The sequence below is a fragment of the Eleutherodactylus coqui genome, chromosome 2, assembly GCF_035609145.1.
Source record: "Eleutherodactylus coqui strain aEleCoq1 chromosome 2, aEleCoq1.hap1, whole genome shotgun sequence".
NCBI classification, from domain to species: domain Eukaryota; kingdom Metazoa; phylum Chordata; class Amphibia; order Anura; family Eleutherodactylidae; genus Eleutherodactylus; species Eleutherodactylus coqui.
Genome location: NC_089838.1, coordinates 84,961,936 through 84,985,857, shown reverse-complemented (window position 1 = coordinate 84,985,857; position 23,922 = coordinate 84,961,936). Strand labels below are relative to the sequence as shown.

The window sequence follows — 23,922 nt, the reverse complement described above, 5'->3', positions numbered from 1 at the left end:
TATTATCATGGTTCTGTTATTCTGTTTTATTACTTCTATGTACTTACCTGTGTGAACTATTGTATATAGAAAGTTGCTACAACTTGTAAAGATGTTTTTAGACAGAACGGTTATCTTTCAAAAAAGCATTCAAACGAGGGAAAGTGAGGGATATGGACAAGAAATGTTTGCTCTTCATTTGTCGATCAGGCATAAGTACCATTGTTGGCTCGGTACAACAGGGTACTAGAGCCTCCATGCCTCTCATATCACATCTCGTATTGAATTATCCTTCGGGTTAAACACTGATTGTTCAGTCCTTCTCAGTCACTTATACAGCGAATGTGAAAGACTGAACAATTATGAGGGATTCTTGTTTGACCTAGGCAACTATGTATCTAGCTGGCTAAACAGGCTGCACAAGAGCGAACGAGCTAACGATGACACCACTCGCTCGTTCACTCATTGGAATGAGAATCAGCTCATCTAAAAAGACCCTTATCCTACAGTCGTGATCTAGTACAGTGTTTCCGAACTCCAGTCCTCACGGACCCCAACAGGTCATGTTTTCAGGCTATCCTATGGTAAGAACACCTGTGGCAATGTCTAAGGCTCTGACAATAATTACATCACCTGTGTGATACTAAGGAAATCCTGAAAATCTCACCAGTTGGGGGTCCCCGAGGACTGAAATTGAGAAATGCTGATCTGGACGAAAGGAAAAAACCCCTATGTGTCAGATGCCAATTGTTCGACATTATGGGGGAAATATTTCACTCCCAATACAGCAGTCAGAATAAATCCCGGGTTCAATGTTCCATCTCTAATAATTAAGTACATCTGACTATAATATTAGAATTTTTCAAGAAAGGCATCAAAATCCCTTGTGTTTAGCCTGGAACGAAAATGAATTCCCACAACTTATATTCAGTACAAGCATCGTGCATCAAGTTTGTTTTTCCTGCATTTAAACTGTGTTAAAAAAATTAGTTTACCAGGTTGTCTGGGCGGCTTTTTTTATTCATCGGTATCATAAAACTCAATCCGGTACAACCGTATATTCATGGAGGTTAACTGAGGAAGCTCAAAACAAAAGAGTAACAGGGAGGGAAAGGAGAGGGGGTGTTTGACACACAAAGTGAAAAAAAAAGTCAAAGTTTTTGAAGCAGTTTTTTAAGCCAAAGCCAGAAGTGGATCCAGCAGGAAGTATATAAGTCCTTCCCTTATACCCCCCATATCTTTTGATGCATTTCTGGCTGTGGCTCAAAGCAAGAAAAAACTGCCAGAACAACTATGTCTTTCTTTTCTAAAAAAAAAAAACTGTGCGTAAAACAAGTCTAATACAAATTTATACAATTTACTTGATGCAAATCTGAATGTAAAACTTCATGAAATGATTTCTTGATATACATGCTTGCAGTTTTAGCATCTCTTATGATAATGTTTGCATTATTATGTATTTATACCCATAAAATGCTGCCATTATCTCAATTCATTTATCCATGCTGCTTTCTTTCTTTCTTTCTTTTTGTGTTCCGGACTTTTGTATTGTTTCACTCATTTTCTATAGTAAAAAGATACAGTTTCTGTACTTGTTGCCAGGTGTCTGTTCAGCTCTTACCTATGTACGTCTGCATGGATTAAAAAATGTCAACTAAAATATTTTTAAAAATAAAAATACATTGGACAAACACTTGAGGAGAAAGAGAAACAAAAAAAGGGATAATCAAGACAACTCATTGATCAAAACATTAAATAATTTGACGAAAGTTACAGAACACTGAGATGTTTCTGTTGTTGGAAGTCGTGGTAGCTAAAATTGGAAACTTGCAAGTTACTGCTGAGTTCCTGAAGTGGTGTCTGTATGTACAACCTATGTGAGGATAATATACAGTATGTCTGAGTATCTGCTTCTTCGTAAGCTCTTGTCTCTGGTGACCTTCCTGCTTGCTGATGATATCCACAAAAGGTACCTTTACATGGGGTGATTCGGACAGCGAATTTGGACAATAGTCGTCCCATAGACAAGCAGCCGCATAGAGAGCACTGAGTGACAAATCAAAACTTATTGAAAGAAAATGTTTAATTATGGTTCATTTCATGGCCGCCTGCACACAGCAGAGCTGGATTCCGCATTAATTGTGGATGGGCTGAGGGTCAGACGGCTTCCATTGACGTCAATGGAAGCCGTTCATACGGACACTGCAGGAAAATGGAGCATGCTGCGATTTTTCCTCCGCGAGCAGAAACCGCAATTGGTTTCTGCCCGTGTGCAGGCGGAACCACTTTTCCATAGCATACTATAGAAGGTATTTGCTTCGGAACACAGAGGGGAACACCTACTCCGGATTCCGCAGCAAAAACCCACCTGTGTGGAGGCAGCCTATCTCAGATGTCTCAGGATTTAGTTTCCTCAGATGGTAACACATTTGTATCCAGCACAGAACACTGTTGCAGTAAATGCCTGTATATATGTACAGATTCTGGCCTGTTACTCCTATGGAGATACAATGTAAGCATATAAATAGCTCCCTGCCTTGGCTCTCACAAGCAGACTCAGATTACACGTAGTTGTTGTTGTTGGCGCCGGAGCCCAAAATAATTGGCAAACAGGAACAATTGTTGAATATGCATAAAACTATAAGAGAATGAATATCCATTCCGGTATCTATCAAGTGTGCAACACAACACGGATAAAGAAAATACAATCTGGAGTTTTGCTAATATACAATGAGCCACTCAATAATAATTGGAAATGAGTAGAACAAAATGACTGTAATTAAGAGACCTGAGTGACTTATCAGTTTACAGATGTGCAAATGTATATTGTATATTGCCATCACTTAAGGGGTTACACATTTTTGTGGCTGTCTTTAGGTTGTGTTTGGTATTGCAGCTTAACCCCACTCACTTGAAAGGGGATTAGCTGCAATACCATTTATGGCCTAAGAACAAGTGTGGCGCTTTTTCTGGCAGAAAGCAGTCATGTTTTTCTAATCTCATACCACCCCTCTAATGTACTTCTATTTTGTGAGTGGAAGCAATCTAATAGCAAAGTAATGTGATGCTGAGGAAATCAAATTTGTTCAAATCAACTAGGGAAGAGCTGCAAATGCTTATTCTGCTGTATTTTCCCAGGCACAGCTGCTGAATGATCACAATCTGACATAGAAATGCTTTTCAGAAGCAATCAGCATCGACATGCTAAATTATTTGGGTTTTGTTATTTCTTGATAAGTGCACATAACTTATCTATGAAATATACTCATTGTCAAAAAAAAGCAAGCACCCAGAAAGAGTTGTCGGAATGAAGTGAAACGTTCTATGTGTGATTGTAACATTTATATAAGCGAGTGATTACAATATCAGAGCAAATGGAAAATATATGGTAGAGAACTGAACACTTAAAGGGAGGCTCTAGTACCCTGTTGTACCACCTCTAGCTTGGATGTAAGATGTGATACGGGGGGCACAGAGGCTCTAGTACCCTGTTGTACCGCCTCTAGCTTGGATACAAGATGTGATATGGGGGGGCATGGAGGCTCTAATACCCTGTTGTACCGCCTCTAGCTTGGATGTTAGATGTGATACGGGGGGCATAGAGGCTCTAGTACCCTGTTTTACCACCTCTAGCTTGGATGTAAGATGTGATACGGGGGGCATGGAGGCTCTAGTACCCTGTTGTACCGCCTCTAGCTTGGATATAAGATGTGATACAGACAGGCATAGAGGCTCTAGTACCCTGTTGTACTGCCTCTAGCTTGGATACAAAATGTGCTATGGGCAGGAATAGAGGCTCTAGTACCATGCTGTACCGCCTCTAGCTTGGATACAAGATGAGATACAGGTAGGCATGGAGGCTCTAGTACCCTGTTCTACCAGCTCTAGCTTGGATACAAGATGTGATACGGGCAGGCATGGGGGCTCTAGTACCCTGTTGTACTGCCTCTAGCATAGATGTAAGATGCCATACAGATGGGCATTAAGGCTCTAGTACCCTGTTGTACCGCCTCTAACTTGGATACCAGATGTGATACGGGCAGGCATGGAGTCTCTAGGCCCCTGTTGGGCCGCCACTTGCTTGAATAAAAGATGTGATACAGACGGGCATGGAGGCTCTAGTACCCTGTTGTACTGCCTATAGCTTGTATGTAAGATGTGATATCATTGGGCATTAAGGCTCTAGCACCCTGTTGTACTGCCTCCAGCTTGTATGTAAGATGTGATATGGGCGGGCATGGAGGCTCTAGTACCCTGTTGTACCGCCTCTCACTAGGATACAAGATGTGATACAGGCAGGCATGGAGTCTCTAGTACTCTGTTGTACCACCTCTAGCTTGGATACAAGATGTGATACAGGCGAGCATGGAGGCTCTAATACCCTGTTGTACTGACTCTAGCTTGGATGTAAGATGTGATACAGGTGAGCATGGATGCTCTAGTACTCTATTGTACTGCCTCCAGCTTGGATGTAAGATTTGATACCATTGGGCATTAAGGCTCTAGTACCCTGTTGTACCACCTCTAGCTTGGATGTAAGATGTGATACAGGCAGGCATGAAGGCTCCAGTATCCTGTTGTTCCACCTCTAGCTTCTATGTGAAATGTTATACCCTTGGACATTAAAGCTCTAGTACCCTGTTGTACCCCATCTAGCTTGGATACAAGATGTTATATGGGTGGGCATGGAGGCTCTAAAACCCTGTTGTACTGCCTCTAACTTGGATACAAGATGTGATATGGGCAAGCATGGAGGCTCTAGTACCCTGTTGTACCATCACTAGCTTGGATGTAAGATGTGATACAGGTGGGCATGGAGGCTCTTGTACCCTGTTGTACCACCTCTAGCTTGGATTTAAAATGTGATACGAGCGGGCATGGAGGCTCTAGTTCACTGTTGTACTGCTTAAAGCTTGGATACAAGATGTGATACAGGCGGGCATGGAGGCTCTGGTACCCTTTGGTACCACCTCTAACTTGGATACAAGATGTCATATGAGTGGGCATAGAGGCATACAGGTTCCATTTGGTATTCTGCAGAATATTGGTCAACGTTTTCTGTAACTGACCTTTAGATTGTGCAAACTCGTAGGCTGTCGAAGTTGGTGTCCCAATACAAAAGGTGTCTGACAACATCAGAGGTGCAATTCTTCCCTTCTGGGAACTCCTTTATTTTTCTACAGACAAATGGCAGCAGCAACGTTTCAACTCTTGATTCTGGAGTCTTTGTCAAGCTGCCCAAAGATATACAGAGCAAGTGCTTTATACAGATACATAATTGATTCTAATAAACAATCGGCCAATCAGAGGCACAGCAATACAAAAATTAAAACAAACACATACCCCCTGCAGCCACAGAAGTGTTACAATATTATGGAGACATTCCTGTTACATACTTTATGTAAGCCCAAGCATTATTAGAAGTGACGGTGGATTGGTGTCTAAGGCAATAAATGTAATGTTCTTCTGGATGGCAGACAACAAAACAATTGATGATGCTCTCTGCTGGTGGTTTGTTGAGGGCATCCTGAGCAGGGTTGCTATGTGTGCGTGCCCTCACGTGTTCACTGGTCTCAGCACCTCCTAACAATCTGGTCAGAATGGCCCAGGTGGTGGTCAACAAGAACTACACAAGTGGAAAAAGATTATTTGTGAAAGGTAGTGGCACAGTGGCCAAATGGTCCCACAAAAGTACAAAACAGCATCCTTACTCAATGACTGGTGCAATCCTGCAAACAATGCAGGGGCAATTTGTGAGAAGACGAAGCCTCCTAGAGACCTAGAGGATGGGCAGAAGTCATCAGTTCCTTTGGTGTGACCCGATTCTGGTGGAAGGTCAGGAGTACTGTGAAGTTGATGTAACAGCTGACCATTGATCAAACTAATGACATCCCTATAAGGCCGGCTTCACATAACCAGATTTGAAATGCAGAATCTGTGATCATCACCGTGTGGCCAAGACGCAGGAATCCGTGCCTATTGAAAAGATAAGTGTTTCACATGTCCACTCAGATGAGTGGATTGTAATTGCAATTTCTGAGAGCGGATATAAAATCATGCATGTTCTATTTTTGTGAAGAATCCGCACGGACGGCCTCCATTGAAGTCAATGAAAGCTTTCCGATCCACACCCCATTCACAATTGACATTGAGGATAGGCTGCGGGTACCTGCGTCATCATCTAGTGACGGTGAGGAAGAAACAAATATTTAGAATAAAAATCTGTACTGCACATGAACAACGGTAAGCGTCCACAATAATCCACATTGCAGAAAAGGCGGATTCCGCAACGGGCTCCCCACAGTTTCATTTCATTCATGAAGCACGCTATAGAAAGCAATGGGACATGACTATATGTCATATAGAATATAGTCATTATTGTTAAGTTTTCCAATTTTAACCATGAAAAACTAATACACTGAACAGCCAATAACTCCAATTAACAAATGCCAAACAAAGAATAATTTCACTTCTAGAAAAACGAAGAAATGGAAACACTGGTGGACAAGGATCACTGGTTCAGATGAGTTCAATATAGCTAGCACAAGCTCCCTTGTCGATAAAAAAGTGGGTTTATGGCTTTTTTCTGAAAGTTTGGAAGCTTTGTTGAAATAAATTGAAACCTGAAAAGCAGCAAATGCAAATTGCTAACAGCCCCGTTCCTGCATTCTCTCCAGTCCATGGATCCTACTTTATGATTGGCATATCATATTCTCACATTTGTTCTTGTTCACAACTACAGAAAGCAAATCGATGGCTAATAACAAGTACACATTTTATGACCGTGTCAAACAAGCCTCATACTAATCTCATTTGCTCCAAGACTCCTTTAGTTGCTCATATTTGGTAGTCAGGAAGGAATGTTTGGCTCTCTCCTCCTTGGCTGTTCTGTGTTTTACTTGTCTTTCCGAGTTAACAGAGCAATTACATGCAGTACATGGAGCCAAGCAAAGTATGGCTAATAATATAGAGCGCTGGGGTTGGATCATATTGCTGCTTTTGTTTTCAAAACAAAAGCAAACTCTACGCTTCGTGTTTTGTGGTGCTTGAATCCACTGAATGCGATGATTTTTAATAGGGAACGCCTCCTAAAAATATTTTCTTGAACACTTAAAAAAAGAAGAAAAGAAGAAAATTAAAAAAAATTGACATACACACATTTATTTCTGCAGTACATTTGCAGTTAAAAACTGTCACACTTTGACCCTCTAAGCTGGAACTGGAGCCTCAAACATTAGAGTTAAAGAGCTTATTAAAGGGAATGTGTCATCAGAAAATGACCTATTATATAAATTCCATTTTTGTATTAAACACATTTTCAAGAAGTTTTGGTAATTTCTTTTTTTTGTCTTTGATCAGAACCTAAATGAAAAAAAAATTAAAATCCTGCATTTTTCTCACTGACCACAGAGCCTAATAATGGGCAAATGCTTCCTGATCTGTAAGAAAGCTTTGCCGCAGTGATCTCACTAACATCACAGGCAGGAATACACCGAGAGGTGACACCTCATATATGTAGATAACACAAGAGCCGCCATTTACACTAGGTGATCAGCTCTATCTACTCCTCCTCCCTACACACTGACCTCTGATCATGTTGCAGAGCATGCCCAGAACAGTCTCCCATACAAGTCAATAAGTCCCCTCCTGTCCTTTGTGTGAATGGCCCATGAAGCTGCTGTAGAGCATATCTTCTAAATGCTGTTGGATGTAGCTCAGACAAGATGGTGACCCCCATAGTCATGTATAGACAACAGAATAAAAAAATTCTACAATCATAAAATTAAAACAGATTAGAAAAATATAATATGTTTCTCTATTTGGTGTTAATGAATAAAAAATGTATTTAAAAATAAGCATTATATAACCTATGACTGACTGTTCTCCACAGTGAGGAGACATCTTGATAGAATCAAAAATGAACTTCTGCATTCAACTAAAGAACTGTGTTCTGTCTAAAACATGTCATTGTCACTAGAATGGTGTCAGGGTTCAAAATCTAAGTTAGAAAACAAATCACAAGCGATATAAAGTTATTATTCACAATGAATGCCATAAAAGATAAACAAAACCGGGAGCTACTGTATGTGCATGCCCAAGAAGTAACCGAAATGGGAAAACAGTGGATGTGATCTTGAAACTTGTTCCCTGTAATGTAATCTTACATTACCCATTCTTACACAAATAGAAGTAGACTAAAGTTTCTTTTGTCTACAGAATAAACCTGTTACTGTTCTCACTGGAGAAGTCAATAGGTGCTGGTGAGGTGTAGAGGCAAAGGAAGCTCTCTATTCTTCATCCTTGGCTCTCCCAGGAGAGCTGTGAACGTTACTGATTAGTTTCTTAGGTCTCAATCTTCCAAATACCCACCAATTGTAAGCGGCTGACAGTTAGGAATATTATGGCTCATAGAGGCAGCATGCAGTTGGAGCCAAGGTAAATGTTAAGGAAGGGGACCTAGTGTTGCCTTACCCCACCACAGTGTTCAACTGCATCCACATCCTGAAGATGTAGATACAGTTGAAAGTGAACAGCAACCCCGTGAATCCGCCAGTGTCCTAGGTACATGCAACTATTAATTTCTAACTTACAGTTTTCATTGTTTACTTCCAGCACTATATTTAATGGCCCAAACCCTGGTGTCCTGGTGGACATTGCTGTTGCTGGTGGCCCTGTCCTTGGGAGGGAATAATATATTACAGTTCAGTGGGAGACTTGTATCCACTGTTGATTAAGCACATTTGGGCATGGAAGTACATCCAAGTGTCTATAAGCATAGGAAATATATATATATATATATATATATATATATATATATATATATATATATATATATATATATATATATATATATACCCACACATGATTGGTTGCTTTGTGAAACAGTTTTTTTTAGACAGTTTCAATAAATGAGGCCTACTGTATGGCCTATGGTAAATTAAGATGCTTTGTGATTCATCATCATGAATAATTTAGATGTGTGGTGGATCTAGAGTGCCTCTCAAAAGACAGAAACTCATTGTTTAAGTTTAGTTTAAGTTTAGCAAAGAATGTAAAAATTTCTGTGAGTGAGACAATCACTCGTGACAATGTTGTTGCATTGTGGCTTCAACACAGGCAAAGACCTATTGCCTTGTACGCAGGACAGGGGTTAATGCACCATGTGCAGAGACTGCTGGTGCTGTCTGCCTTTGCTGCATGGTTGCATGCTGGATTAGTCATGCCTGGGAGTAGGGTGGAGATGTGGTTTTCCATTCACTCTGCCAGTTCCCAGTTGCAGAGTGGCTATATAGTATCACCCCTCCTGGTTATCAGTGCTGCTTATTCCGTTCCATAGTGGAGAAGTTGGAGTTTGGAGCTCTGCTGTGCAGGTGGTTTTTCTACTTGCAGATAAGTTGCTGCGGGTTCATTTTCAGTTGTATTGTTGCTTTTGATTTCTGTTTTGCTTTGCATGCGGTTCCTCTCTCCAGGGGTTCCTATAGGGACAATCAGGGGCCAGAAAGAAGACTGTGTGGCTGCCTTTTATTGAGGGAATGACTCTGCTTTAGGCAGGGACACGTCATCTCCCTGCTAGGTTATGGCCAGGCTTCCTTCCCTCTCCCTGGAGTGGTGCTACTGTCCCGCATAGTGTGGTGTGCGGCTTTTTCCAACTATGAGTACGTTCCCTGTTGCCGTGCTGTTTGTAGTACTTTTGTGTCACATGGACTTTACATCTGGGCTATGTATTTCAGTTGTGGTGCGCACTGCTCTTCAGTGCATAAGTCTATCTACTAAAGTAGTCGTTAACATCACCCTGCGTCCATGCTAAACATAGTGCTTGTGAGCAACATGGACGTGACACAAGCGAACAATGTGACCAATGATTTTAGAGTGTAGTACTTTTGTGTCATACAGGCTTTACATCTGCGCTACATATTTCAGTTGTGGTGCGCACTGCTCTTCGGTGCATAAGTCTATCTACTAAAGTAGTCATGAACATCACCCTACGTCCATGCTAAGCATGGTGCTTGTGAGCAGCATGGACGTGACACAAGCAAACAATGTGACAAACGATTTTAGAATAAGCTTGAAAGAGCCAGAACATCAAGGACTGCAGACCTTGGTACAGTATGGCTAGAATTCAAAAAGAGAGGGGAAAAGGCCACGGATCAAGGACATCGGAAACCATGGAACAGCGTGAGGCTCGGGTTCAAGTATTGCAGAAAAGAGCCACTACATCAAGGGCTGCAGAGACCCCAGAAGAGCATGAGGCCAGAATTCAAAGAGAGAAGAAAAGAGCCAGGACATCAAGGAATACCTTGGCAACACCAGGTCTATAAGCTAGTAGGTTATATTTTCTGGTGTCTAGTTGGTGTTTGTGACTGTAGAAATATCACCAAGCCACTAGTTAGAAAGGATTAAAAGACATGAAGATCCAAAGGGATGTAGATTGATCAGCTGCATTCACATAGTACAACAATTTAGCTCCAAAAGGTGCAGATCCTTATTTCTTATTTATGAGGGATTTGGGAAAGCCCTTTCCTTTTTCTACATGAGTTGAAGAACTTCATTGATATACACAAATATCTTGTCTTAACCCTATTAAACAAATTTGGGATGTCTTGGGATACTATAAAAGTTGTATATTTGTTACTTGTGATCAGCAATTAGTGGAATAACCAGTTTGTGTTAGTATTAGTCCGATTTCATGAAGACCATTGTGGATCGGAACACCCAATTCCAACTCCCATTAAAGTCAATGTGAGTAAAAATCGGGTTCACTAATTTGACCTCCAGACGGTCTCTAATGCAGCCAAAGCCCATAAAATTGCATGGGAATACAGCCATACATCTGGAGAACACTATTCTCCTCCCACAAATTGGTCAAAATAGTGTACAGTGGTGAAGAGGTCAATTGGTAGGTGTAGTGCACGTTCAGGCTTACAACCTATTAATGGTGCCACATATGATTCAGGCCCTGCACCTCAATACGAACCATATTGGACCAACACCCCGTATCAGTTGGACTTGGTACCCTTTGTATGTACGTACGCCTGCATATAGCAATCTTCAATATAACATTACTTCCCCGCATTTTGTTGGGAAGTAATATTTGTACCTGCTTTTGTAGATCTTTATATTAGTATATCAGCAAATTTGGCCCTTTATAAGGGTCAGAAGGAACACAAAGAACAAAAACAGAATTTCTGGAGTTCATTTTCAAAGTTTCCTAATCATAAAATTTGTAGTAGAATGTAAAATGCCTCAGAGGACTAGGATTAATTCCCATCCCAAGGTAATTCAAATGCATAGCTTTATCATGTTACTAATGAGTTTTTTAATTCCTCGATTTAAGTTCTACAACATGTAAAAGAAATAATACATACATATACAGTGGGTCCAGAAAGTCTTCAGACCTTCACTATATTTCATTTTATGTTGTGATCTTGTGCAAATAATAAAAAAAATCAAGTTTTCCCCATCATTCTGCACTCAATATCCTATAATGATAAAGTGAGAGCAGAATGTTCGAAATCTTTCTAATTTTCTTTTAAATGAAAAACTAACATTTTGCATTGACTTAAGTATGCTAATCCTTTGGTATGACGTGTGAAATTTAGCTCTGGGGGTCTCCCATTCCTCTTAATCATCTTTGAGAGGTTTTTACACCTTGATTGGAGTCACCTGTGGGCATCATTTTTGAAAAAGGCCCACCACTGTCTATAAAAGGTCTTATAGCTCACAATGCTAGACAATGACCCTAAGCACACAGCGAAGACAACTCAGGAGTGGCTTAAAGATAACTCTGTGAATGTCCTTGAGTGGACAGCCTGACTTAAGCCCATTGGAATATATCTGGAGAAACCTGAAAATAGCATCCACAGATGTCCCCATCCAATCAAACAGAGCTTGAGAGGATCTGCAGAGAAGAATGGCAGAAAATCTCTGAATGCAGGTGCTCAAACCTTGTGGCATCATACCCAAGAAGACTGGAGATTGTAATCACTGCCAAAGATGCTTCATCTAAGTACTGAGTACAGTACAGGATCTGAATACTTGCATCTATGCAAAAAGTTAGTTTTTAATTTTTTACAAATTTACAAAGATTTCTATCATTCTATTTTCTCCTTGTCATTAAAGGGTTTTCAGTGCAGAATGATGGAGAAAAACCTTTTTTTTTAAATTTGCAAAAGGCCACAAAGTATCAAAATGCAACAAAAAGTGAAAGAGTCTGAAGAATTTCCGGACCCACTGTATACAATTGCTGTTTGTTAGACCTCACACTGAATAGCTTTCAGAATATCATCATCAAGTAGCATCAATACCACATGCCATCAAGTTTGAAGCTTTCCTAAAGCTACTGCATGCTGCATGATATGAATCCTACATAATACCTGTCTATAAAATTGATGAGCATGAGTTAGATGCCTCTGTAATCTGCAAGGGCTTCTTTTTCCTTTACATTCTACCCACAATCTTATCCTTCACTCATTATATTCATTTTAGTAATCTTGCACTCTCTAATGAGCCTTCATTCATACAGCTGTCATACTCCCAAGTCAATGTGGGTGACTGTACTTGTCTTTTCAGATATTCAGTACAATGAAGTTCTACAGGGACAACTTATATGGTCCATCAAGCATGCCTGGAGGAACAAGATTAGATCAAACTCCTCGTGGACTTCAGACTGGCTGCTCACCAGGTTTGACGGATGAGGTTCTTTTACTTACCTAACCTAATGTCCTGGTCTAGAGTAGAGTATTTAATAGCAAAAACCACTGTATAAACTGAATGGCATTATCATGGCTTTCTATTACATAATAGTGATGAGCGCTCGTAGACTTCCAGAAGATGAAAACTTGAAAAAGAAACTTTATGAAATAAAAAAGTGATACATTGGTAAATATCATTAATATGGTAACCATCTGCCATAAAATCTCACTTCGCAGAGGAAATTAGAACAAGTCAATTCATAAGAAAAATGTCCATAGAGGCAAAACCCAAGTCATGCCATAAGCTAGTAATTGTCAATCGCTTTACCATGGGGAACCATGTTTTAATTGATATCACAGTTCCACTGAACCTTGGTTGGGGAAACAGTACCGGTGCGGTGGGAAATTTAGTTGGTTTTGCAGTATCTTAGGAAAATGAATTTTGTATGCAAAATATGACACCCCATCCAATGGTAATCCCCCCAAAAATTATGCACAGACATAGCCACTATAGTTTTCATGCATCTCTATTTCTAACAGACAGAAGTATCCTTTTAATAACCTTCAGTAATGCCCGGATAATTGGTAACCATGGAAAGGAGTCAGGAACAAGGCCTCAATGGAAAAACAGTCTGAGAATCCAGCTCTGTACAGAGGATACGGATATCTATATCCAAGTTTATTAGTTCCCATAATTGTACAGGATTGGAGTAAATTGGCATTCCTTATTTTATGAGGAGCAAGACTAAATTGACAGACGGAAACTCAATGCAAACAGAATTTGTCTTCATGATTGTACTGTCATGCGAAATACCAGGAACTGATTGGGTTGATGAAGTTCTACTGACTTAGAAAGTAACAGTCAAGGGTGGTAATTGTCTATTTTCATTCTGGATGTTTTCTGAATATCTAACAGAAATCATTTCAACATTTACAAAAAGTCCTTTACTTTTTACAATGAATCACATGAGTAATATAAGCAAAGTTTTAATCCCACACAAAGGTGACTGGTAAATGTGATAAAGCAGATGGTATAAATACTCAGGGCCTCATCAAGGTGTGCCGAGGCAAAGCTTTGCATGTTCCTAGCCCTTTCCTGAAGACAGTAACTGTGAAAAATTATACTGCCATCGCACCATCATGCAAATGTACAATTTATACTATTAGGGCGTAAAGAATGGTAAAAATCCTCAAGTGACTTAATAAAAAAAAAACATTAAATTTGGTGTACAGATTATGTACATTTTAATTTGTGTCTTCAGGGTCAAGAGTCAGGACTAGGGATAAGCAAACTCTTGGAAAGTTTGGTTCTGCTGGTACGTCGAACTTTCGAACGTTCAGTTCGGTCCAAATTGGTTCAAACTAAACCAGTAGTTCACCAAAACTCCTAAAACTGGCGTATAACATTGTCTAAAAGCCATAAAAGCTCTGCATAACAATTTGAGAGTGTTAAACAGGGTTTTCATGTCCCTTAGACAGCATCATACACCAGTGTTCAGGACTAGTGTTCAACGAACCAAACCAGTAGAACCCTGTTTCGGGCAGATCTTTGCTAAAAACCTGGTTCAGGTTTGTGCCGAACACTAGTCAGGACCAATAAGCTTACCACACTCATGCAAGGATGTCCATTAAAATGCACCAAGTAGCAAGAAGCAATATAAACTCTGGTTCCCATATAATCTGCCATCTGCTTTTTATCCCTCAAGCATTATAGCAAAATACCAGAGGGAGGCTAATGCAGAACTGATCCCATAGTTTTCTGTGGGGCAGTTCTAGACATCCGATGTATCAGTTTTGATGCTGGATGCCTCCCTGTTGTGTGCAGCTTTTTTCTATCCTGTTATGTCCCGCTATGCATGCCAGTCGAGTGTAAAAAGTGTACTAAGAAGTTATCAGCTGGGTCCGGCTCCAGTGTGTAACCACTAGCCAGATAAAACTGATAATTGGGACCTGAGCTTGATAAGAAGAGCTTTATAAATACTTTTATAATAAAGACATTATAAGCATTTTTGAAACAGCTTTAGGCAAATGCATTAGTTAATAAAATGTTTGAAATATAAAAATTTCCGTATTATTGACACCAAGTACACATACTACAGTATCCCAGCTCTCCTACAATTTACTTTTTCAATTTTTTTCTTTCCTAAGTACAGTATATACAGTTATATTTCACTGCATATCAATTGGAACCACAAAGAGAAAGCAGAATAGAATAAAAAATGCACACTCCACTAACATGCACAAAAATGATACAAAAGCAGCAAAATACTTTAAGTAAACAATTAAAAATATATACGAACACTCAGACAAAAATTAGTCAAAGTGTGCACATAGCAGCATATAAATGTATTTAAGGCAGGTGAAAATATCTATATATATAAAGGTAAAAGCCCTCACTGACTGACTCACTGACATACTGACTGACTCATTGACTGACTTACTGACTCACTGACTAACTCGCCATTAATTCTCTAACTTCCCGGTATTGTACAAACTTGAAATTTGGCACGACCAAAAGTAGGTCATAAATCGGAAAAGTAAAGGGGTCGCAACTTTTTTATTCATTGCTAAGTGCAAAAGTAAGTGACCACCTATGTTATGTACCTAATCTAATTCTTTAACTTCTTTAACTTGAAATTTGGCACAACCATTCTTTAGAACCTAAATAGGAAAAGTAAAGGGGTCCCAACTTGATCATTCAATTCTAAGCACGAAAGTAAGTGACACCCTGCGTAATGTAACTAATAACACACATCTGTACTGCACAAACGTGAAATTTGCCATAACCATTCTTACTTCCTAAATAGGTAAAGTAAAGTAAATTCTAACCATTATTCTTTGGAGATTTATATTAAAAATGAGACTTGCAGAGAATTACATATCTTCATATATCCAAAGGTTTCACTTTGGGGTATTCTGCAGTTCTTAATATAAGCACATACATCATCCAATTTACCATCCCACAAGAATGATTTCAATAGCCTTTCCTCTTAAGATCTAGGACAGGCTAAAACACTAGGTTACCAAATACACTGAAAGCGGCAAAAAAAGTCTTAAACTTTGGGTTTTTTTACTCACTTTTCTCTGAATCTTTTAGAAATACTCCAATATTGGGGAGTTATTTAAAACTCTGATGGTTTTGTTTCCCCCCATTAACAATGCATCCTATTGATACAGTCTTCCTATAAATCTGCTCCTAAACACCTATTAAATTCTGCCCCTGCTGTACTCTACTGTAAAGTATGTCATAGAAGGGACCCTTTTTATTGGTTTTTAGTATAAAACTCCATGTTATTCCAATTCTTTAGCTATGTGATACTATCGCATTGCAAAAAGGTTGTCAGAATTGAATAACCTTAGTCCACATGGCATCTTAGTTGATATGGATGTCATAGAAGGGAGTCGATCTCTTGTGACCCTCCTATATTAGCTATAGTACAGAAATGCTGTAAATACCGTCTTCTACTGGTGGATTTGCCTGAAAGGCTGATGTATATTACAACATTTCCTGGAATTTGAGCGGACAGACCTGCAGAGAACAAATCACTGCTAGGTCAGTTTGCTTTAGAGAAGGCCTTGTCCAGACGGAATAACCATTAATAATAGAGGGAAAAATAATTGATGAGGATGGAAGTCATTTACAAAATGGAACTATATTTTGCCTGAATAATCTAACATTTGGGCTCTGATAGAACCTGACAATATGGAATTAATTCCTCCAGGAATAACTGACCTCTATTGCAGAGCGTGGAAGCTGGGAAAAGGTCAAATCTATGAGCATGTCTCTTGTGAAGATCCCATTGCTTTTAGGGCTATTGTATCTCTTTGTATGCTCTTTGGATGTGCTCAGCTCAGCCTTCCAACTGGCTGGAGGTAAGTTCCTCATTATCCAATGTTTCCATTTCACTCTTAATTAAATATGATTGTTTTTATTACAGTTGGATGAGGAGGAGACATTTATGACTTTGCTGTAATGATATTCGGGAGGGAAGCCAAAGATGGCTAATACTTAAGCCTTCCTAAAACCCAAATTGATATTGAACAAAGAAATACTGTCCAGTGGGCTGAGTGTAGTGTACCTCATCAAGTAACTTGTTTCTTTTATCATGAGAAGAAAAAGAGTTATAGAAGTGACCAAAAAAACTATTGATGTAATTCATTCCAGTGAGCAAATGTTACATGAACGTCATCTCAAATGCTCGGATTACATAATATCAGAGATCCTCAAATTTTGGTATTAATAACTAAACAATACATGAAGAGGGAAAGGTTCATTTAGTTGAAACTTTAATTTTAACCATTTAACGGAAACTATTATTAATTATTCCTCCAAACACATTATGCAATAGTTTCTAAGCCTCTTGTTTCTCCAGATGTCTTCTCTTTGGTTTGGGTCTTCCAGCTCCCAAAGTTTATTACTCTTCCCATTGTGTCCATCTATCTTGTTGCTTGTCTTCCTCTTTTCTGATATAAGTGAATGAATTGTAAAATGATTACTGTACTCATTGATGGTTCATGTATGCTCTGTGTTATAATGTTATAGGGAAGGTAGCTGGAGACATTTTCAAAGACAACGCAATCCTGTCCAACCCTGTAGCTGGCCTTGTGGTAGGAATTCTTGTCACTGTCCTTGTTCAAAGCTCAAGCACCTCCACATCCATTATTGTCAGTATGGTGTCATCTGGATGTAAGTGTCATTCCTGATCATTTTGATACAATCCTTTTTGTATAATTTTTTTTAACTACTAGTAAGAAAAACTGTCCACCTAAAATTGTCTTGAAGCATGAAGTAGTCTGGGTAACATTAGAACAAAATATATGTGAAAGTACCTCTACTGAGAAGATTCCTGTGCTTTCTAATAATAATTTTGATTCATTTTCTAGTGCTTGGAGTAAGGTCTGCCATTCCAATTATCATGGGTTCCAACATTGGCACGTCTGTCACAAATACCATTGTAGCACTAATGCAAGCTGGTGATCGGGATGAGTTTAAAAGGTAAGTAAAGAGAAAGAGCTATATGACTACAGGGCGTAACAATAACTCACACAGTTTTATAGCAGATGACAATGTTTTAAAAGGTAAGATGACTTTAAAAAAAATCTACTTCAAGAAATCTGTTACAGTTAACTGATATTCTTCTTTTTCTCATTGGAGGTTTAGTTGATTTTAGTCTTGAGCACCATGCATTGGTGAAGTGGTGGAGGGCTTATAATTACACACAGCAGTGTTGATGAAAACCAATACTTGGTCAATAATTCGATCTCATGGCACAAGATTTAAGAAAGTTTATTATTTACAATAAATACAAAGTAATTTAAAGTGAAGAATAAGAAATAAAAACACGAGATAAGAATATGTGATCACGAAGAGTCTAGTCAAGAGGTCCGATCAAATCTACTTCCCAGGCCTCGGTTGGGGGTTATAAGGAGAAATTCTAACTGCCAACAAGAGCCACCCTACATATTGATTGGCCAATTTTTGACCAGTAATTGATAAGTTAATATAATGAAAACATTCCTAGTCACATTGGATTGTTTTGGTTAAAATGGTACAGAGAACCTTGAACTTCTTTCGAAAGAGAAACACTCCGAAGACAACCATTTCAGCATACCTTGTTTACATTAGATTATGTGAAGAACATTTAAGGCCCATTTACACTGGATGAGTGTAAATGGGCCTTTAGTCATTGTCTGGCATGAGGTCAAATGTCAAGCATATACAGGCCCGGTTACAGCATTATACTGGCAAATAACAAATAGAGAAGCCAATCTGAAGAAAAAGAGCTTGTAAGAGCTTACATAGTATGTGTGTGAACCAAGAACTATTATCCTACCTTAGACTGTAATTCTTCTACTGAAGTAACTGGCCAGGCAGTTATGTTATATTTTGCACTGCTTGACATTATGTGCTAGAATTACTTTTATTTCCATGGACTGTGTTCTTTAACAGTTTATTATCTATGTGTGATAACAGGTGAGTAGAGCAATCTCTAGTCTTGGTGGAGCATGGTGCCACATGGAAACCATTTAGGGCAAAATCATAGACTATATTTGGGGCTGCCTTTTGTGCCTTATGGAGAGTTGTGATGTTCTTTACAGTGTTAGTTGTGGCTGTGTTGGTGCATAAGACTGACTAGAATTTTCAAGTTTCAATCTACCTGGTCTCTGAGAAGTAGATGTGGATCCAGCCAGCTACCCCTGCCAGAGCTATTGATTTTAAGATCCTGTTGGGTGGCAAATTGTCACACTATTATCTTGACCTGTGTCGGCTGTGGCCTTGCTTGGAGGTGCCAGACCTGAGAACACTTTACCAGGAGTGGCCTTGGAGGATTGAGGTGGTTATATACTACGTGCATATATAGACTGTTCTGTGGGCTCAAAAAACCTGGAAATACTGCTATTGTGGCCAGATACTATTTAAGTGCCAACCCAAAGTGCCTGCCATATTTGGTTCCAGTAAGTGGCCCTGTAAGTGCAAGTAACTGCCAAGCTCCCTACCTTTAATTGGCTTTCTAACTACCAAACTTGTACGTATTGTGCCTGTAACCATTAAGCTTTGCACTTCCTGTGGAGTTAAGTTGGCTCAAGATATCTGGGGTGTGTTTGCCTCATTACAATCCCATCCTTGAGTGGAACTTCAATATAAGGGTCAAGGGACACACATAGAACTAACCATTTTAGAAACTGGATTAAAAAAGAAAAAATTGTAACCTGAGCCTTTGATGAAATAGGATGCAGGTATCAGACTTCCTCAGAACTTCAGACAAAGACACAGACCTACTGCAATGTTTCTTCAGGAGGCAGAGCTGAAAGGAACCAAGTTCTGTTGAAAATAGATTGCAGATAAGAAATGCATAGGTTTTACTTCTATTACTGCAAATGGACTTCTAATTTTAACATTTAATTGTATAGAAGTATATTGAGGAAGTTGTCTTTCTAGTTACCAAGATAGTTGCATCATGTATATTTATCATATTAAATGTGTAGTGGCCAGAAGTCTATATTTTTGCCCCCCCCCCTCCCCATAAATATCATACATGTCATGTCTTTTGTGTAGATGCACTGTTCAATCTATCAAGTCTCTGGTTATGTGTATTGCACAGCTGCAGCATGTGAGAGGTTAAAGGGGTTGTCCCGCGCCGAAAGATAACATTTTTTTTTTGCCCAGTCCCCCAGTACCTGCAAAGGAAAACCGCTGACATGTGTTATTAAAAAAAAAAAAATCCCTTACCTGAATCCCCGTTCAGCAACTTTAAAAAATCTTCTGGCCAAGATGGCTGCCGCTGGTCTTCTCCCACAGTGCACCACGGGTCTTCTCCCATGGTGCACTGTGGATGTTCTTCTGCTGTCTGCGCTCCACTGCCAATTCCAGCCACCTCATTGGCTGATCAACACCATGTGACGGGGCGGAGCTACGCGATGACGCTGATAAGGGGGAGGAGCCAGGACGCAGCTCGTGAGCCCGGACCATCTAGGAGAAGAATCCTCTGTGAGCAAGCGCGACTGTTCCTGCGACCAGAGAAAAAGTTTGTTCGTCATAATGGAGACAGGGACGCCAACATCGGGAGGGGGTAAGTATATAACTTCTGTATGGCCAATATTTAATGTACGATGTATATTACAAAGTGCATTAATATGGCCATACAGAAGTGTATAACTGCACTTGCTGTTGCGGGACAACCCTTTTAATGTCTGAATGGGACTGGGATATGTCTGGAAAAGTATCTATTTATGTCCTAACATGTGGTATGCGTGATTCTAGAAGTATGAGTTTTTGAGAGCAAGGTGTGGTCTTCATCAGGCAGTCCATCATCTTCTATGGTATAGAGTGAAGTGGAGTGCCGGCCACCTTCAACGCTCATGTGGTGAAGAGTGATGGAGGAGAAAGAGAGGTTTCCTGAGTTCCCCAATTTCAGGAACCATTTGTGTGTGACAGAGACAAAGAGAGAGAGTGTTACCATGCAGGGCGGCGCAGGGCGGCGCAGGGCGGCGCAGGGCGGCGCAGGGAGCCACAGTCTGCGCGCGTCGCTCCGGCGTCGGCTCCGGCGTCCTGGAGCTCTGTGTCGGGGCTCTCCCAGCAGCCGGTGATCGGCGGCGTGGGCGTGTCCGCCCGTAGGGTGCCGCCCACACTCCTCCACCCTTCATATACAGCAGTTGGAGAGCCGGCTCCTCCCACTCTCCGCCCATGGGCGGAGCCTTGCAGTTATAAGGCTGGCAGTGACTTGAGCTCACTGCCAGTTATTGGTTCTGTTAGCCACTAGTTAGTCTGTCTGCAGCTCGTCTCAGCAGCTCCTAGTTTGCTAGTCAGCTTCCTCCAGCCTGTCTTTACTCAGTCTTTGTTCTGTTCGTCTGTTCCACCTGCCTCTTCTGTCGGCACTCTTTCCCCCGTTAGTGAGTTCCATCTAGGTAGTCGCCAGGTCCCTAACCAGAGCAGGGACCGCCGCCCAGTTGTCCGCCTGGGGTTAGCCAGGGCCGAGGCAAGTAGGCAGGGACAGTGGGGTGCGGGAAGTTCAGGGCACCCCACCTGGCGCTCGGGGGGCAGAGTGCCGTAACATAATAACTGGCCCTTTAAACTTTTTTTTTCATGGAGGCGATCAGCTCCCTCACAACCCAGCTGCAAGCCCTGGTGCCTGTGATCCAGGATTTATCAGCTGGCATGGTGGCCCAGGAGCAGTGGGCGTTGTCGCAGGGGCGGGACGCCTCAACCAGTCCCGAACCCAAGTGCCCTCTTCCCGAGGTGTTCTCTGGGGAGAGGAACAAGTTTTTTGTTTTTCAACAGGCGTGTCGGTTGTTTTTTCGGATGCATCCCCGTTCTTCCGGGTCGGAGGCCCAGAGGGTCGGGCTTATAATGTCCCTGCTGCGGGGCTCTGCCCAGACATGGGCTTTTTCCATTCCCGAGGGGTCCCCCGGCCTGCAGTTGGTGGACTCCTTTTTCCAGGAACTCGGGGGCATCTTCGATGAACCGGACCGCGTGGGGTTGGCGGTTTCTCGGCTGTTGGCGTTGCATCAGCGGTCGCTTTGTGTGGAGGATTATTGCTCCAATTTCAGACTCTATGCGGGTGATACTGCATGGAACGATAGCGCTCTGAAAAACGTTTTTCTGCAGGGCCTCTAGGACGCGGTTAAAGAACTGCTGATTTCCCATCCTGTTCCCGGGTCCTTAAAGGAGGCTATGGAGCTAGCGGTGAAGGCAGATAGGAGGCTCAGGGCTGGGAAGCAAGATAGACAGTCTCGTAGAGTCAGGGAGGTCGTTTGTCCTGTTCCCTCCTCTTCCATGCCAGTCTCTGTTCCCGAGCCTATGGAGCTGGACCCGCTGGACCCCAAGAAGTGACGCCGGATTCGTTTATTGCATCGTCTCTGCCTCTACTGTGGGAAAGCTGGACATCGGGTGATAACCTGCCCCCTGAGGCCTCAGTGCTCACAGTCTGAACCGGCGGAAGAGCTCCAAGTCCTAGGTGATTGCAGGGAGGATTGCATAGGACTACAGGTACGTCCTAAACTTCTGGTACCGTGCCAGGTTAGATTCCGGAACTTCTCCCACCCAGGGCAGGCGCTTATTGATTCCGGAGCAACCGCTAACCTGATAAGCATGTGTTTCGTTAGACCCCTGATGGCTGAATTTGTGGTGCTGAAGACGCCAATTCGTTTCACTAGCATTGATGCTACCCTCTTACTACGGGCTTGCTACGATGGAGGACCCCAGTGTTACAGTTCACGGTGGGGAGTTCCCACTCAGAAGAACTATCATTCCTGGTGATGGAGAAAATGTCGGTAGACATGGTACTAGGGATGCCGTAGTTGGCGCTGCACAACCCCCAATTCGATTGGGCCACTGGGGAGCTGACCCAGTGGGGACCATCCTGCCATAGCCATCTTGCTACCCTTCCTCTCTGCTCAGTTGATACCACGCTCAGTCCCCATGGTCTGACTTCCCTTCCTACCCCGTCTGCCTGTCCTGCTGCCGGTGTCGCCACCGATGTGCTGCAGGGGGGATGGAAGGAAGTGCAAAAGAGTCTAGAAGTGGTGGGGTCTCGTATGCAGTTGCGTAGTGGGAAGAGTTTGTCTGTATCTGAGCCGTACAGGGTGGGACAGAAGGTGTACCGGTCCTCTGGAAATCACAAAAGGAGGGTTCGCAGGGTGTCCCATAAGTCGTTATCGAAACCTTTTGTCCCTTCGGTGATGGCACCGCCGTCCAGTTGTCCGCCTGGGGTTAGCCAGGGCCGAGGCAAGTAGGCAGGGACAGTGGGGTGCCGGAAGTTCAGGGCACCCCACCTGGCGCTCGGGGGCAGAGTGCCGTAACAGAGAGAGAGAGAAAGAGAGCAGTGATGAGTCCGCCGTGCAGAGATCCAGAGATCTGAGTCAAGTGAGTGTCAGTGGAGAGATCCTACCCCTTCCGCCTCTGGAGAGTTTCCGCTTCCAGGAGCAGTACCAGACAAATAACGTGGTCTGCAGGACCGATATCATCCTGAGTTACCTCCCCGACCTTAAGTAATTGTCCTGCCTGCACTGGTGCATAATTAAGCTGTAATCTATCAAGCTGCAAGTAAAGTTTTGCCAGGTCCTGACCATTCCAAGGAACTGAGGTACTAAAAGTTAATTTTGTGCATGGACTTCCTTTATTTCTCTGCCGATGGTCATTCTGGTGAGTAAGGAACGATGGCATCACACGTGACATATTTACAGTCCACCACACGTTTATAAGCCTTCCCTTTCCCAGGGGTGTCTGGAAGAGGCCTAGTGGTACTTGGGCCAAGGTGGCGTGAGTTCCTCCGGGGAGGAGTCTGGTCAGAGACAAGTGACAACTCTACCCTCCCAACTCCCCAGTGTGGGCCTCAGGTCATCTGGTCACCACAAATGCATAGAACTAAATACTGTATTTCATAAGTCGTTGAGAGTACATTTTCATGATGAACACATTTTGCACCCTTTGTTTCACAATTTGATAGTCTGGAACATTAAGTCATAACTCACTCATTTGACTCGAACCACCACACAACTGGGTACTTTTTAGGTTTTAGCTGTAATCTTTAACATTCATTTCTGTCTAGCACCATTAAAGGAGTTCTCACTAAACTATTGATGACCTGCCGTAGGATAGTTCATAGATATTTGATCAGCAGGGAGATCTGGGGCTCGGAATCCCCATCAATCAGCTGATTAAAGTGATAGTGGTGCATGGGTTAGTGCTGCTCTCACTTCAGTCTCTACCAAGCACAGTGCCATACATTGTACAGCAGCTGTGCCTGGTACT

General features: G+C 41.7%; 1 protein-coding gene across 1 annotated transcript in view; it reads left to right on the top strand.

Annotated features, from left to right (window-relative positions):
• Positions 1–9,979: 9,979 nt before the first annotated feature.
• The window catches only part of SLC34A1 (solute carrier family 34 member 1), a 44,449-nt gene continuing 30,506 nt past the window's right edge, over positions 9,980–23,922 (top strand). The window contains exons 1-5 of the mRNA XM_066589270.1: positions 9,980–10,081; positions 12,550–12,661; positions 16,416–16,544; positions 17,215–17,358; positions 17,556–17,667. Of these exons, the coding sequence (XP_066445367.1) occupies positions 9,980–10,081; positions 12,550–12,661; positions 16,416–16,544; positions 17,215–17,358; positions 17,556–17,667 (599 nt within the window). The remainder of the gene's footprint in view (positions 10,082–12,549; positions 12,662–16,415; positions 16,545–17,214; positions 17,359–17,555; positions 17,668–23,922) is intronic.